Genomic DNA, 17,739 nt, shown 5'->3' with positions numbered 1-17,739 from the left:
ACTTTGATTGTTTAATTTAAGAAACATAATTGCGAAGAGTTAATCCAGAATAAGGTGACAAATAATTGTGTATAATCCAGCATTTAGTATTATTTACATATGAAAAATCTAATGATAATTGCAACTGACATTTTCGCTCTCTCGACTATAATACCAGCTTAAGTCACAATTTGTCGCAAAGTTATAATACGTTTTCTTCTTGTCAATACTGTAGCTCTTTAGCCTTAACCAAACGTAGCCGTAGACTTAAATGCACAGGAATTAATACATCTTGTAGAACACGCTGTGTATATCGATCGTTAGTATACTCTATAGTATCTCCCGAGACTTTCGTTCTGTTCTAACAATTTGCACATGGTTATAGTGCACGATTGTTACTAATGATTCCACGATTACGGACGAAACTGTGCATAGTGACAGTAGCGATCAAAATCATTACCAAATTCCGTAGCCAAAACAAACATAAACGAAGATTCATTTTTATACATTTATAAATGAATACCAACAGGACTACCTACCCTCATATAAAGCACTCTGACATTCTAATACAAAGAAACGATCAATTTCACAAATTCAATAACAAATCAATCTACAAATCCACTTTGTTGCTTGACTGTCAACGATTTCAATGAAAATATTTACGATACAAAGCAATGCCTCGAGAGTCTATGAAAACTCGACAGACCCTAAAAGAATAAGAAATATCGTACGATAAAAACAAACGATCTGGGTCTGTCGTACGCCATACACATTCAGACACAGCATGATGATTATCTTGACCTGCCTGGCCTATCTCTTCCCCCCTATTCTAGCCTCTTTTTAGATCTTTCTAGGTGTAACCTGCTCACTTCTTGGATGACTGCCTGTTTACCAGCTGTATGCATCTCTTAAAAATCGACTTCCCCCTATTTCTCTGTGTTTCCTCGCATCCGTCTATCAACCAAGTGCATGCTTATAGGATGTGCGCTGAACAAAAAGTCACGTTGCCGCGGAACAAGGCGTTACATACAAGGAATGCTTGAACGCCACTGACGTCATCGAGTCGCGAAACTGTAAAAGAGACTGCTAGTGAGAAACGGTGACTCGACCAAACAAAAAAAAAATGAAAGAAACACGAGAAAATACCAGATCCCGAAAACGTTTCTTGTCACTCCTCTCGTTTTCGAGTCGGCCGAACATTTTGTACACGCAGGCAGGCCATTTCTCGCTTTAGATACAGCACTGTCGATGTGATCTATCGTTAATGTGACACACTCTTTTCTTGATGTTTGGGATTATAGAGGCGCCGAGCGTCTGGAGTCAGCCGCTACTTGCCGTCAAGGTGTACGCCGTAGGTTCGTTCAAATGTTTGAATAACACCACCACAAATCTCGTCACGTTCCTACAATCGCCCCCAGCCGGCCCAAAACGCTGTTTCCCCTTTATCGTTCCCCTCTGCTTCTCTCCATGGAATGATCGTGTTTCTGGGATTCGCGACACAGATGTGTAGCGTTGAACAACAACGCGAGACTGTTCTATTTCTCTTTGTTTTTTAACGATAGGAAAATTGAATTTTTCGGCGGTGTTCATAGGTATTGGGAAAATCTTCACCGCAGTGACACGTTTTGCAACGGGTCGATGAGCATAGGGCGTTTCAAAATTTAGGATGCACATGACGTGACAAATGTCTCTCAAGTATTCAAGTCGTTTTCTTTAACGAATATTTGGTCAACTAATAAAGTCTAAAATTGTTATTTGCTATGAAATAATTACGACAATGAGCAATGTTAGTGATATTATCCTTGAGATTTATTTGGAACATTTATTCAAATGATTTTCTTTTGACACCGGAATTAGGAAAATTATTATACCTCGACATAATGAACAAATTCATTGGAAGTATGTATTTGAACTTGAATTGGCCACTTCATTTATTGGTTTTTTTTTGTAAATATTATGCATAAGAGAATCAGTGAATTGTAAATAAAAAAGCAAATACATACTGGACTTTTGGTTCTAAAATGTATAACGAATATCTATTAGTAGAAGAGGCAGGTGAATATTTTAAATAAAGTGATACTAGCAATCAAAAAATTCTTCTTTCAGAGACTTCATGTTTTTTAATGAATGGTGCTATAAAAATTGCTCATTTTAGAAACCTAATTTTCACTGAATTTAGTGTTTAAATATCGTAGTTGTTAGGTACAGTGCGGAAAATGTTTAGATGAATTGTCAGGAAGTGATACCTATCAAATTGTCTTGTACCTGTTACGCACAAGTATACCCTATACTGCTTCAGAATATTATTAGACTTGTCGAAATATTCGTGTGCATTCGACAGGCCTTAAAAATTATTTTTCTGAAAATAGTCCTGTATGTCATGTCTCCTATATCCTACATGTATGCTACAATTTCAAGTACATTCTACATTTTAAAGTTGATTTACGGTATGACATTATCCAGCCTTAAACACTTTATTACAGGAAATGCACTGGAATAAAAATAAAGTAATACAAAGCAATACAGTTGCTCTATGTAGTATAAGCATACTAAATATGTGGAAAAAGAATTATTTCTTTCATGGAAATAGTATTTGTTATGACGTAATCGTTAAATAACCTCGATTATGATTATTTTTTAATAAAAGTTCTTTTTAACGATAATATATTTCTATATTAAATGAATACCGAAAGAGCAAGTAGTATTGGAGATTGTAACTCCATTATGAAAAGAAAGTAATATTTTCCATCACGATGTGTATCTACATACATTAAATCAACCTGTGCTTCGAATAACACACTGTAAATTTGTTATTATAGGCACTATATAACACTTTGTACTGTTATGTGACGAATGTTAAGAGTAATGTGTTATTATTTAATAGTGTAATGTAACAGTCTCGCGTTGCTTAGTAAAATAATCCTAAAATCCCTATCACATATTCCGCATGGAACATTAATCACTACTAAACACAAATTTTCTACACTATTCCAAACTTCTTGTAAATACACATACACATTAATCACGAATACATGTGTTTATGTTAAAGTTATCAATAGACTGCGGGTTTTATGCATATATGTATAGCCTATAGGGCTCTGCGAAATCCACTAAAGGACAAAACTTACATCAGATACAACAGGTTTTTTGGTTTATTATGAACCCAATAAGATACTTAAGAGAGAAAAGAAGTTCCAACATTTGCTTCTGTCTTAATAAATTACTTTATAGAATGTCATTTTGCATAAAAATCCGCAGTCTAGTTATCAATCATATTTCTAAACAGTTATTTCTTTTTGATTAAGCAATTCACGCATGTACATATGTTCCAGCTGATAGCAATTATTGCATATTGAAATAAATATGTTCAGTAACCTCTGTTTTAGTAATACTTCCCCTAATGTTCAATTCCCTCTATAATAAAAATAATATAATTAATAATTCGATATTTAACCGAATGATTGATTTCACCTACTGTGTGTCGGCATATTCGTGTTAAAACAATTAATCTTTTTGTAATTATTGTAACGATTGTTATAAAAAAAAAGATTGTTCCATTGTCTCCATTTACCAACAAGAACGCTCGTATTTATTCAGTGTTTAAACTTTTCCGTCAATTGGATGTAAATGTAATAGGAATCGGCACTCTAAAAAATGAAACGCTTGATTCAGAGAGATTACTTTTTTTTTACTCGTCGATAACATATTATCTGACATTCAATGCGTTGGCATTCTATACTTTTGAAATGTCGATTCACGGAAGATTTTCTTCGGATTTCTCTTCGCCGAGCTTCCAGTCTGAAAAGAAGCTAACCGATATCGTGTATTGATTTTTCAAAATAATCGATTATTTGAATGTCTGGACAGAGAAGATGCTTTTTTGCTCGCTTAATCTTCTCCAAACATTAATTACAGTTCGCTGTTGCAGCTTACAGTAAATTTATAGATTAAATAGAAAATGTCCCTTACAAAAATTACAATCCATAAATTTCATATCAAAATACATTATTTACAAATATTGTAAAAGAAACTTATTTAAATTCTGTATTGTTGAAACGCTATATGATTTAGACAGGATGTATTGTTAATTTTATTTTATTTTATTCTTAATATAACAACATAGTACTATACGGTAATATCATGCTAAAAATACACGTATTCGCGCGTAAAAGTAATGTTAACTTATGAATACAGAATACTGATTGTGAAAATGAGATATGTTGTAATAATTTGAAATACAATATAAAAGATGTCTTTATTAAGAATCTTGGACCTATAATATAAGGTTCCAAAACTTGCTAGTGGCTCAAGTACAAATAACTTCAACACCAACACATATGTTTAATAGAAACCATGTTTCGAAGACATAATTTTATCAAAATCAGTTCTCGATACTATATGTTTGTTAGTATGTATTGATTGCTATGTGGTTTAAAGTATGCAATAATCGACCCCAAGAGAGTGGGAGTGTTATTTTCCAAAAGTTCTTGTAAAAATGATGTTTCCTTGCAATTCAAATAATAGAGGTTCGACTCTATTGAGTTTGAATAAAAATGTGAATCGGCTCTCACGACATAATTTTCTCCAGAGCAAACGAAATACTTATTCATTAGAATCTAAAAGTAACACTTGACGTTCAGATTTGTTGAACGCAATAAAGAATTATTTTCCATAATTTCTATTTTATTATTCTCATTAGCTTCTAACGGATACAAATGCACTTGAAGATAAAACTCATCTCTTCTGTGTTCAGCGTTCTATTTCCTTGGCAAGTTCCCTCACTAACCCCGTGAACTCTACATTATTCGCACTTATTGTTAGACATCCTAGATATCTTTTTCGACTTCATAAAACCTGTAACAATACTCATCACTTTTGACATTGAAGAAAACTAGTCTACCGTGAAATCAAATATTAATATGAAGGTTTGATTCCTAATGCAATCGATGTTTGAACTAATGATCGTCCATTTGTACAAACATTCCTTTCGATATCTATTTATCTTTTTGTTTACATTACATTTTTACTGCTACTTTACCAAAAGTATTTCTAGCGTACATCTTATGCGAGATAGTATTTATTGTTACAGTTGCAGAAATAGTGTGTCTGCTTGCATCGCTTCAAAGCCATTATCTTTTCCTTACTATATCATTGAAGAATCCTCTTTTACACTGAAGGATCCTATACTTCTAATCTTACACGGAACTTCAAAAATATTATTTAGAATATATTGATCCGCGTTAAAATTGAGTGTATGTTCATAAGATCAGATATGTTATAAGACGAAACTAATATACTAACATACGAACTTAAACTAACTTAATTAACTACTTAGCAAAACTACGATGACATGTCACTGATTGAAACTAAAATACATATAGGATTCTTTATTTCATTTTCCTCCTCAATACATTCGAGAACGTATTATATTTTATTACATCAGACAAAATCACCGATAAATTACACGCACAGAAAAAAAACAGCAGTAGAAAAAAAACAACATAACAAGTAGAAACCCTGCAATCGTGATTTAAACATATATAATTTGTAGCATAGCTCTACAATCATGATTTAAAAAAAAACCAAACGGGATATTCGTATTAAGAAAAAATCTGTTTCTCCACAATTCGACTACGAAGCACTAAAAAATGAAGAAAAAAAATGAATTCTATTTTATCACCGATAGTTTTCACACAGAACTCCCGAAATAAGTTTCCAAATACTTTTCATTCGAAGCACCTTCGATGGAGATGACCCAAAACTAAGAAATCGATAGGCAATAATCAACGACGAGCAAACCAAAAGACCATTTGCTTCTTCATTCATGACCCGTTTGATTCATACTAAGAAACCAAAAAGAAAAAAAACAAATTAGTACGTAGTCTCTAGCGATCCATGATGTGTGTTTTTCTGTTGTGCTCGTTACGAAGTAAAAAAGCAAAGAAACAGAAAGGGTGAGAAACAATTAGCGGAATGTAACCGTACTCTGTTCTCTGTAATGCGTAGCGAAGGTAGGGATTATCATCCAGTGATCCAACGTTTCACGCACGTGTCTAACTGAACCACGAACGTATAACGATCCAATTTTTCTTAGGCGGCTGGCCGACGAAGACGATGAACTGTCCGAGGTGCAACCGGACGCAGTGCCGCCGGAAGTGCGGGAATGGCTCGCGTCGACCTTCACCAGGCAGCTCGCGACCACCAGACGGAAGGCGGATGAGAAGCCAAAGTTCCGTTCGGTTGCTCATGCTATTAGGGCGGGGATTTTCGTCGATCGGATTTACAGGCGGGTCACCAGCACCGCGATGATGCAGTTCCCGCAGGAAGTGGTTAAAGTACTCAAGGTAGGCGAGATCCGCTGGTTTATTCGGTAGGATGATTCGGTGTTTTCTGGCGCAAGGGTGTTCGCCAGACAGGTGTAATGATTGATGAGCGTTTTGAGAAAACTGTAGGTTATTCTGGATACAGATTAGAATATTTTTAGGGGTGTCTAGTAGATCGCATGTAGAACAAAATGTGTCTTATGACACCGTGTTCGATGTGTTCTTATTTTGCAGTAATAACGTATTAACCATTAATGCACAAGTTTTTTCAGTTTACTGGTGAGAAAAGGTATCTTTTTGTTGTTGCTTTGAATTTTTTTTAAATGGGACTACATATTTTCACTACAACACTCTTATAGCATATAGAAAAACAAATCCAACGTGGTGCAATATGTTGACCTTCACGTGACCTTTAGCGAAAAAATCATGAAATGTTTGTCAGTAAGCTCAGTACGCGTTCGGGGACGGTAAATGAAGGAATTTCGATTTCATTGGAACAGTGTACCGTGTAATTGTCCCTTGTGCTTGTAAACAGACATTCGTATTCTCCTTTCATCGGCTGAAGTATGTTTACAAGCATTATTATCAAAGTAAATCTTAGGGTTAAGGTAAGCCACTTGATTTCTTTCTGTGGGGACACCTAAAAAGTAAAGTTTACAATGATGTTCCCACAACAGCAGAAAACATGCGACAAAGGGTTCTACATGAATGTAGATCAATTACTGCAGAGCAACTTAAAAATGTACAGCAAGTATTTATTTACCGCCTCCAAAAATGTATCCAGGTTCATGGTGCACATTTTGAACACCTTCTAAAATAAAGATTTAACTAAAAACTGTTGCAATGAAATTGAAATTCCTTCATTTACCGTCCCCGAACGCGTACTGAGCTTACTGACAAACATTTCATGATTTTTTCGCTAAAGGTCACGTGAAGGTTAACATATTGCACCACGTTGGATTTGTTTTTTTATATGCTATAAGAGTATTGTAGTGAAAATATGTAGTCCCATTTAAAAAAAATTCGATGACCTTGAAATCTCGAAAAAAACGACCTTGAGAAAAAAATTCGGCCCATCACCGTATTGGCGCCTTCGAACAGAATATTTTTCTCCCCTGATATTTTTTCTATCATACAAAATAAACGATATATTTAAGGTGGTCAAGTTAGGTGAAATACCCTGTATATTACTTATGTTACGAATAGTCACATTTATAATAGAAAACAATTAAAAATGTAAATGGGTGTGATATACAGGGTGTTCAAGAAATTTCTAACAAACTAATGTCCTAAATTCAACATGTTCATGGAAAAATATGAATGTTTGTTTTCACATTTATTACAGATATTCCGTATGCCTTCTTTTCATTTCAACACAAAACTCACATCTGTGGATCATAGATCAATGTACATTTTCAAATATTCCTTCCTTATTTCATATTGCTGGATATCATTGTACAACTTTGAACTAATATATTTGATTTTATATCGAAAAGATTTATTTTATGATCTACGTTGATTAGACATTTTTTACTCTACTCGGCGAGTACTATAAGCCCTTAACGTCTTAGACCCAGGGATGGAAAAAGGAACGAAGCGCTCGTTGAGAAGCGGTATGTAAGCGGTCTTTAAACGGTAGCGCCACTCACAATCAGTTTAGGGTTCGAATCATGAAATCGCTTCAATAACAGAAGCGCTCAAAGTACCTACCATCGGTTATTTTCTGATACCCGCTACCCCCTGTAAATGCCAATCTGTGAAGCGGTACTACAACCGCTTACAGTAGTATTTACTCCACTACCAACACCACTATTGCTTGGTGCAGCATTAATTTGGTATTTAACTCTATTATATTTTTCTTTATTAGTTGTTATTTCTTATTAATTTGGTGTACATATTCAATTTTTTAAATGAATGGTATTGCAAAAAAGATGTAAAGATGTTATAATAAATTTACACATTATAAATGAATAATACATTTTTGCATGTATTCCATACATATACACGTTAATGCATTTGCAAATTAATTATAATTAAACATGATGAAACAAATCAATACATTAATCAGAGTCTGAAATATTATCTTTATCAAATAATAATAAAGAGTAAAAGTTAAAATTTTTTAAAATCACTCGTTTTTGGTCAATTAAAAAAAAAGTATGGAACGAAAAAAAATCCTTCGTTCAAGGACAAGTTTTTCTGATTTGTAATAAGGCGCAAAAGGTTTCATGTAAATCGACAGAGTAGTTTTCGAGAAATATTGATCACCGATTTGAAAAATGTAGTTTCGAGAAAAACGCAGTTAAAGTTTCAAGTCAAGTTTACACTCATATAAAATGATCATTTGTTAACTCCTGTAACTCTGTCATTTTTAATTGGATTACCTTGAAACTTGCACAGAATATTCTGGATATGTTGTACTTAAAGAAAATCGATTTTTTGAAAATTTCTGACTGAGCATGGCCCCTTAAATCAATTTTAGTAAAATGGTTATCTGGAGGGTAAAATTCACCCTTAACTAGGAGTGTGCCAAACTGTGCTTTTCCTTGATGTTCGTCAAGTGCTACGGAGTGCAATGTTTTTTTGCAATTTTGATATATACCGCCGGAAAGTGCTAATAAAGTTAATAACATACTAAAAACTTCAATCGTCAGGAATTGACAGACGAACTTTACAATAGATTAACTGACAACTAACAATCAACTGACAGCGATGGATGTACGCGGGTCGATTGTATCTACGATCATAAACATTCTGATTTATGGTATATAATATATAAAATAATATATATTTTAAGAATATTTTTATTTGCAATATATAATAGAAGTAATTTTCGTCAGAAAATGCTTTGCAAGATTCTTCATCAGACAGTATTTCTTGCTTATGATATATCTATTCTTCATGGATCTATCATCCACACCTCAACTACCCCATCATCAGATCAACCATACGATATACGCCAATCGTATGATCCTTTGCCTTCATAACAAGTTAAACTGCATCCAAAATGGATGTTTTTCAACGAAGTTATAGTCCTTTACAGAAACGCACACCATTGAACGGTGCCATGCACGAAAGACATGAAACCATAAAAAGGCAGGCGTTTCTATAAATGGCCATAACTTCGTTAAAAATCATCTGTTTTGGATGCAGTTTGGCTTGTTTTGAAGGCAAAGAATCATTATTTCTGAAATACATGCGAAATTCCGAACACTGTTGTCTATGAGGAACATCCGTTCTTAAATATGAACAAAATGTTACCATTTGAAGGTCCTCTTTATAAGGGAAGATTTTACCTCTTGCGCACCGAGTTAAATAAAATCGAATGGAAGGATCAAAAAGTAGAAAGTTCAAGCTTTAACTTGCCTTTCATTTAAACAAATGATGACGAATATTAACAAAGTTATAGAACATTGAATCTCAATCATTTTTCACTAGTGCACAAGTGAGGTGCTACTTTTGAACAGAACTGTAGTTTTAGCACCTCTTAGCACCTAATTTTTCAAGAAATATATAGAGCAATTTCCAAGGATAAAAATATATCAAAAGTAAAGGGGTGCTTTTGGGGTGCAAAAAAGTAATTCAATATTTTATACTTGATTTTACGAAAAAAAAACACTGTTTTCAAATTGTTATTTTATCAAATCACACAAAAAAGTGAAGGAAACAGGTGTCAAATTACTCTACATACCTTCCTCTATGTCCTACATATGTTGTTATTGCACTTCGTTAACAATACACTTGTAATAAATCACTTTCGTAATAAGGGTTTGTTGGAATTTTCTTCGAATACAAAAATTGTTGACTTTCAAGCCTCAATTTGTTGCTAAATACTGGTGTTTTCGAAAAACCAAATTTCATTCATTTTGAACAAAAATAAAATTTGGGGTTTTGGCCAGCTTTTCGGATCAAATACCCCACTGTGCGTAGGTCGTAAAGTAGTAGCGCTTCTCATCCCAGTATAGGAGCTCTTTCACACAAATGCTACTTTTTCCACCCCTGCTTAGACCCTTTTTTAAACCACATGTACACAGAATGTCTCAAGTCGGGTACTACAAACATACAGGTGATGATTCTAGGAGAGAAAGTAAGTCGAAAAACAAGAATACAATTTTTTCGGACGATGCTTTGTTCTCGAAACAATCGAATTTAAAAATTTTAGTAGACGATAAACTGATGATATGTGGCTTGTCCTAAAATGCGAAATATGGATTTTACGAAAGCAGATAGGCCGACGCTATTTCATTTTTACAGGGTTTATAACTAGGTCAGGGCTCAAGGGGGTTTTGTTATAAATAGAATGCGGATTTTATTCATTTATTACCTATAGGGCTCTGTGAAGTACAATAAAAGACAAAACTTTTATCTTGCACAACGAGTTTTCTATTTTATTTTGAACCTAATAAAATAGTTAAGAGAAGAAAGTAATTCTTACAGTTGCTCTTATCGTTACGAATTAGTTTGTAAAATGTAGGTAGTGTTGAATAAAAATTCTCAGTCTCACGGTCTCTGAGCCATTTACAATTATTATGGAAAACAGTTGACTACGACATATTTCTTTGGGTTACGGCGACAGCGACGAAATCTAGAAGCAACTTTGCATTTTTATACATTTAAAAATTTAAATATTTTTCACTTTTCCATGAGGGCCTCTACTGTTACATTGCATGTATAATTGTGTGTTAAAATTAAATAGTTCTGGAGTAGCTGGTTGCTCATAGTAAAAATGACTCGGAGTTGCTGGTAGGTCACATTAAAAATTGCTCGGAGTGCAAAGGGTTAAATTAATATATAACGCTCAAAACTCTAAAAGACGTAGTACAATGTATTAAAACATTTATTATCGAACTTTACTCTCCTTAAAATTAAGAAAGGCTACACGTATTAGAAAATGTACGTTACAATGTTTTAAATCTTTCAAACATTGTTATTGCAAACTGGAGATCAATCAAATCCCTTATTATTTCTTAAAAAATTTCAATGTAGATACGTAGGCGATAGTCAGAGCGATCGTCGCGTTTTGGGCCGTCAATATACGGCCAATAAAACGTCACAAACAGGGATTCCTAAACATATCACGAATAAAACATTCACTATCCTAAGAAACGTTCTTTATTGTATTTGGTTGCTGACTGTCAAGAATCCCAGAAACAAAACAGACCAATAAAAATTCTGCATTTTCCACCAATCACAAATCGATCTGTAGTAACAAGCGACTAGGCATACAACACCAGATAAAACACATTCAACTATTGACCAGAACTCCAGAACACATCTACCAGTACGATTGAACACATCTACATATTTCACACATACTCCATATTTTGTTACATTTATGAAAGTGTGTTACCAAGTGTTAAATTACTCAAGTCCCATAATATTACGATATACAATTACACCATCTTCCAACGAGGTTCGCGATATTAATTTATTCACAAGCAGTGACAAATCCCAAGTTTATCATGAGTATGCCGCACCATACTATACATACATCTAATATTATGGGTAAGGTGTCTTATACCTATGTACGTGTTGTATGTTTCAAAACAGAATCTACCGACGATTTTTATGACAATATTGTATCTCATTGAGAAAGTTTTGTATCTATGAGTTTGTTACAATGTTTCAATGCGACATCATGTGTTTCAGGTAAATGTGGTACTGTAATGTGTCTAAACATTTCTTATTTCCAATGCCTTAATTTATTTGATAAAGACACATTGATATAAAAATAATTTAACGTAATATATGGAAACACTATTTAGACTATAACCTTAATAAATGTGAAATCAGATTGAATTTTTATGCTCACCTGTCAGTCAGAACTGGAGTTGTGAACGTAAAAAGATGAAAAAGTGTTACTTGACAATTAAATTAATAACTTTTGAAATTATGAAATGTTTGAAACTGTGCAAATTATGAATACTTTGCCAATTCATATTAAATTCGCCATTAGATGCTGAGTACAAGACACGACATAATAAAAGGTAACACAGAAAAAGAACGTATTTTCACTTGAGAAACTGAAGCTATAACATACAGATAATGTTAACAGCTAGGCCTTCATTATTAGGATTTGCGTACATCTCCCCATATGTAGTATGTTACGTTCATAACACTGTATCGGCAACGTCAGATTTCTTCGTCAATGAATTCAAAACTAACAACTAAATAATTGTGATATACAATAATCATCGCCTAAAGTTTAAAGAATTTAATACAGTTAGCCTAAGTAATCCAATTGACAAAATCTTACTTATTGACGGTACTATAAATCCAATACTGATAACCTGACGTCAATGAACATGCTCTCATTCATCAACAACCTAATAGAATTTGCATAGTAAATAGTCCACGAAAAACTAAATGAAAGTCGTACTGTTAATTTACCAATAAATCCAACAAATTTTGAAGTCCCCATTTATGAAACTTCTTATAGATTATAGTAATAAGTATTACATACATTGAAAATGAGAATTACCGGAACCCACAAAAGCCTAGATGAACTTTATCATTAGAGGGTTACATTGGTATCAGAATGGTAAAAGAATTTCAGCGTCTCAGAAATCTCACATTACCAGCGATATTATTCCAACAATACTGAGGGTTATGGAAGTCCCAAGAGATCCGACACGATCTTGAGGTTTATAATCCTCATGATTCATTGATGACCTACCGAAGGCCCTGTAACTTTATCTAGTCCTTTAAATTTCTGATACCTTAGATACTTGTTGGGAATATATAACACATGTTTTCTGAATAATTAAGATTTCATGTATACTGTAGATTAGATCTTGCGGGTTAAGTTCGAAATTTGAGTGGTCACGCATAGCGGAACGTCAATTATCCTAATTCAGATTGTCCCAACTACCGATTTATGGAAACACAGAATGAGTCACGAATATTTTCTAAAGAATTAGTTTGAAAGATAGCATCTATGTATTAGGCGAAGTACAGGAAAACATGCAATCTACAATACTACTCCTGAGCAGGATTGAAGTAAATTTGACAACATTTTAATTGATAATGCAATTACGACAACGTTCAGTAATAGTTAGAAGTAAATAATAAATTATTCACAACGATGATGTTGTTTAGTCTTCGATTCTTGTTTGAGCAAATAATAGACGTGGGTAAAGCAATGTCAAGCTCATGCGTAGGTATTACTATTTCATTAAATTGCAAAGTTGTGAATACATTGGATAATACTGGATGTACTAATAAGTAATCCGCTATATTTTATCAAGATCAAGGTTTATTTTCAAAGGAATCAAAACCCCATGTCATTACAATGACATTTGACTTCGTTCTTTAATAATCACTATCGTTTTGAAAACAATATTAGAGAAATATTTGTAAAAATTTGTATTATATTATCAGTTTTATAAAAAAAGGAACGGTGGATTTCTTATTAGTGCACCTAATATTAGTATGATTATTGTTACATAGTCTTACCATATGTTCCTTCACACCACAAGCATCAATCTTCCAAAATTAATCGTTCATAATCTCTTTATGATATATTTTCCACTCTGATTCTCCCGAAGCAATTATTCGAAATCCTGCTTGCCAGGAAAGATTTGTCTCCCTAGTAGCTTGAATAATCTGCGTTCCATTGTATACTGTGTTCTAGGTAAATTACAGAGAGTGTTAATAAAAATGAAGAACACTTTCACAGGATGAATTCTACGTGCAAACTAAGACGAAAATAAAATGTGACGAACGTGCTTTCGAGGGTTCGTCTCCGAGTTATTAATTTTGCAAATACGGATAAAATATGCTTGAAATACGTCTGACCAGCCAACTTATACTAGAACAGTACATTCCTAGCTGATACACAGGATCGATCGATGATCCAGTTCAATTTAATCAAGAATAACGCACCTCTAAAGTGGAATAACTCGTCGTGACAGACATATTTTACACATACTTCCCCGGTATTATTAACAATTAATATCTCGAAAATGAAACCTTGAACGCAATTTTGTCATTCTTGATTTTCGTCTTAGTTTTGCACGTAGAATTCACCCCTGAAAGTGTTCCATATATGTATTTATTAACATCCTGTATATCATTAAGCAGTTGATGATGAATCTAATGAAAGTTACGCGAAATAGTATGAGATAAATTGTAAATTTTTGATGTAATATCTTTTAAATCTTCGGTATCAGATTATTTCAAATGAAACTCTACTTGACAGCCAATTCGCAAAAGACAATTAATCTCGCAACGAATTCAACGGAAGCACCAAAATCTATTTAACTCTCACGAGGATGAAATTTACATGTTTACTTAAGACCCTGGACGACTGGTCCTTCGACGTGTTTTCGTTAAGCGAGGCCGCAATGGGAACTCCGGTGAAGTATCTCGGTTACGATCTACTCAACCGATACGGGATGATCCACAAATTCAAAGTGCCCCCTGCTGTGCTGGAGTGTTTTTTGGGAAGGATCGAGGAGGGTTATTGCAGGCACCGGAATCCCTATCACAATAATCTCCATGCCGCGGACGTCGCTCAAACAATGCACTACATCTTGTGTCAAACAGGTCTCATGGTAAGTTCTTTTAATAACAACTCTATACATTTTATTTTCTATTCGTTCCGCGAGTACATATAAGTAGTGATGGGTAACCGAGCAATTCGAGCTACTCGTACGAGCTCGGGTGACAGGTTTATGATCTCAGCGGAGACCCGAGGCTCTGGCACGCGAAGGCGAAGGATGTTATCTGGCCACCGGCAATCAACCCTCGGGTTACAATGTAACACACGGAACGAATCACCCATGAAAAAAAATTAAAATTTTTACTCCTTTCAGTGTACTTTCTTAAAAATGTTATGAATAAATGTAGGAGATTCTCTTGATGAAAATAAGTCCAAACCCGACATAAATCGGACTATATTTAATAACGTATAAGTTACTTTTTTATGTCGCGATACGAATTCTATGTTATTAAATATATACTCCTTCGAGTAGCTCGAAATGTTCGGTTACCCATCACTACATATAACCTACTTGTATTAAATATTTAGACATTACTGACGTTATACCACAAACGAGATATAAGAATAGACCTATGTAACATGCAATGTAATTTTCTGTCCCATGCTTCGGGGGCGTCAAAAGCCCCCGTACCATATCAGTATTACATTCCTTGCTAGCAATACCGACGCACTAGTGTATGTATGTATTGTTATATGCAGTCATGGGTGACTGTGTGCTGTGCGCTATCACAGTATCGAACATAGTTCCTGAAATCGGAAACTTTTATGGAGAGGTGCGCTCGAATCAGCGTAATTTTCGTGGGACACGAAGTTCCATAAAATGTTAGGTCTATTCTTATATCTCGCCTGTGGTTATACTTACGCAATCGTATTTATCCCTACTATGGTCTTCAATCCAATTATAGTTGGTCATCTCATAAGTTATGCGACTTTCCACAGATTTCAATTTAAAATAACATTATTTAACATAAACCTCATATGTTACGTTATAATGCACCAAACACGTTTATTTTTTATTGGAGTTCAGCGTTTCCATACATTTATACGAATGTCAGTAACTTTAAACGGAAAAAGATGTCATCAAGCTTATACTGGCATTTGATTGACGTTAGTTTGAATTTGATAGTGCCAGTAATCGCAGGCAGAAGGATTATCGATAGAAACAGGTGACACTGTTGCCAAAGAAACATTCAATTCGGCAAATGGCAGCGAAAGTAAAATTTTATGGACCAGTAATACACCGTGCATCAAATTACTAAGATTGGATGATATGGATATAGATGATACACGATCATTACCATTTCTCTGCACCTCTTGAACCATGATTCTCTTCCAGTACAGAAGAAACAACTTTAGTTCTGCAATAAAGAACAACTTTCCAAACAAAACTCCAATTTTATCATTTCTATAGCTTCTGTGTAGTTCTTTAAGCTATCAGTATTTCATCACTGTTCACCATCAGTAAAAAAGTCCAACCTACAGGTAACGAACACCGGTGAGGCGAAAGTAGTTTAGGATACACGTAAGTCGCGTTTTGGAGATGATAAAATTCGGGTTCGGACATGGAAGGCATCCATGGACTTGCCTGTATCTCTTTTCTTCCCGAAATCTTCTTTTTCTTTACCCATTTCGTCTAACCATCTTTTCCTTCCCAACACCAACCACCAAGATTGCCTCACTAAACGGCTCCCCTTCACTTTCAAGTCCTCCTCAAATTTAACCGTTCCTCCTCCTATCGCCCTCCTCAAGTTATCCAGCTTTCCTCAGCGTGTATCCTGGTGTCTAGAAATTCTTCGTGCAAATTCGGCAAGCGTATATGTTTATGCTGGTTGGTGAACGAAGCTGATTTAAACGTTGAAGGACATGCATGTAGACAGGGTGAGACATCTATCTTGAATATTTCAAATTATTCGTACATTATTTGTTGTACGCAAAAATGTTTATTTACTGTTTTTGTGGAATCCGTTATATTCCCTTAAGGAAATTAAGGAACCATTAAAGACTGTGTAAATAAGTATTAAGTCATAATCGGTTTAAAGTGGGTATGTGTTCATATATGTACAATGAAATTTTTATTTTAATAGGTATTTTATTGAAATGTATTGAACAAATGACAACACCCTAGAATATGCGATAATTATGCGTATGAAAAACTAATTAATTGGTTTCTAAGTACAGACTCTAAATAAAATATTACATAAATCCGGGAAAAATAATTTTTTACCTGTGATCATCTGAAGTTTTGCTTTGTTTTTATAAATAGCGTATGCCCTTCATATTTGACGTTCATCTTTTCACCATCTAGTATATGTATACGTATTCTGTTATTCCAATTAATAACAAAAATAACGTTTCAAACAAATATTTAGAAAACACGCTTTTGCCGGTTGTAGTTACATGTATAATTTAAAAAAAAATCTGACACTTTGCGAATTACATATTTTTTGTCGTTTATTTATCGTCAAGATATATCAATTAATGTTTTTCTGTCTTTCGAATTCTGTAGCTTCAACTTCTAAAAGTAAATCTTTATTATTAAAAAATTAAGATTCGAATATGTTCGAGTATTTTATCTGTATGCATAGTTTCGTTAAAAATAAATGTATAGACAGTGTACAATGTAACTGGTGATACAGTCGGATATGGGGTAATTCTACGTAAAAAAATAAGTCAAAAGTATCCAATAAAATTTTTTCATTTGAAACTTCCTTTTCCAAACAGAACGACTTTGAAAATCTGCTGGATACACATGCAATTGAATAAGACCTGCCTGAAGCGCCTGCTCATTAGATTCCGTTTGTATTTATTGCTAGCACAAATACACGTGTTACAGATTCAAATTCGATTTTCTCGAAAACTAAGCCCCGGCTGAAGAAATTTTATTCCATATTTTCGACTTATTTTTTCACGTAGAATCACCCTTTACTCGCTTGT

The 17,739-nt window shown here is 34.0% G+C and overlaps 1 protein-coding gene across 1 annotated transcript in view; it reads left to right on the top strand.

Annotated features, from left to right (window-relative positions):
- LOC107188699 (calcium/calmodulin-dependent 3',5'-cyclic nucleotide phosphodiesterase 1A-like) overlaps window positions 1–17,739 on the top strand; it is a 34,093-nt gene that overhangs the window by 8,508 nt on the left and 7,846 nt on the right. Inside the window, exons 5-6 of the mRNA XM_015577041.1 lie at window positions 6,074–6,323; window positions 14,600–14,857. Of these exons, the coding sequence (XP_015432527.1) occupies window positions 6,074–6,323; window positions 14,600–14,857 (508 nt within the window). The remainder of the gene's footprint in view (window positions 1–6,073; window positions 6,324–14,599; window positions 14,858–17,739) is intronic.

The sequence above is a fragment of the Dufourea novaeangliae genome, unplaced genomic scaffold (assembly GCF_001272555.1).
Source record: "Dufourea novaeangliae isolate 0120121106 unplaced genomic scaffold, ASM127255v1 scaffold108, whole genome shotgun sequence".
In the NCBI taxonomy this organism is placed as follows: domain Eukaryota; kingdom Metazoa; phylum Arthropoda; class Insecta; order Hymenoptera; family Halictidae; genus Dufourea; species Dufourea novaeangliae.
This window is presented reverse-complemented; position numbering and strand designations above follow the sequence as displayed.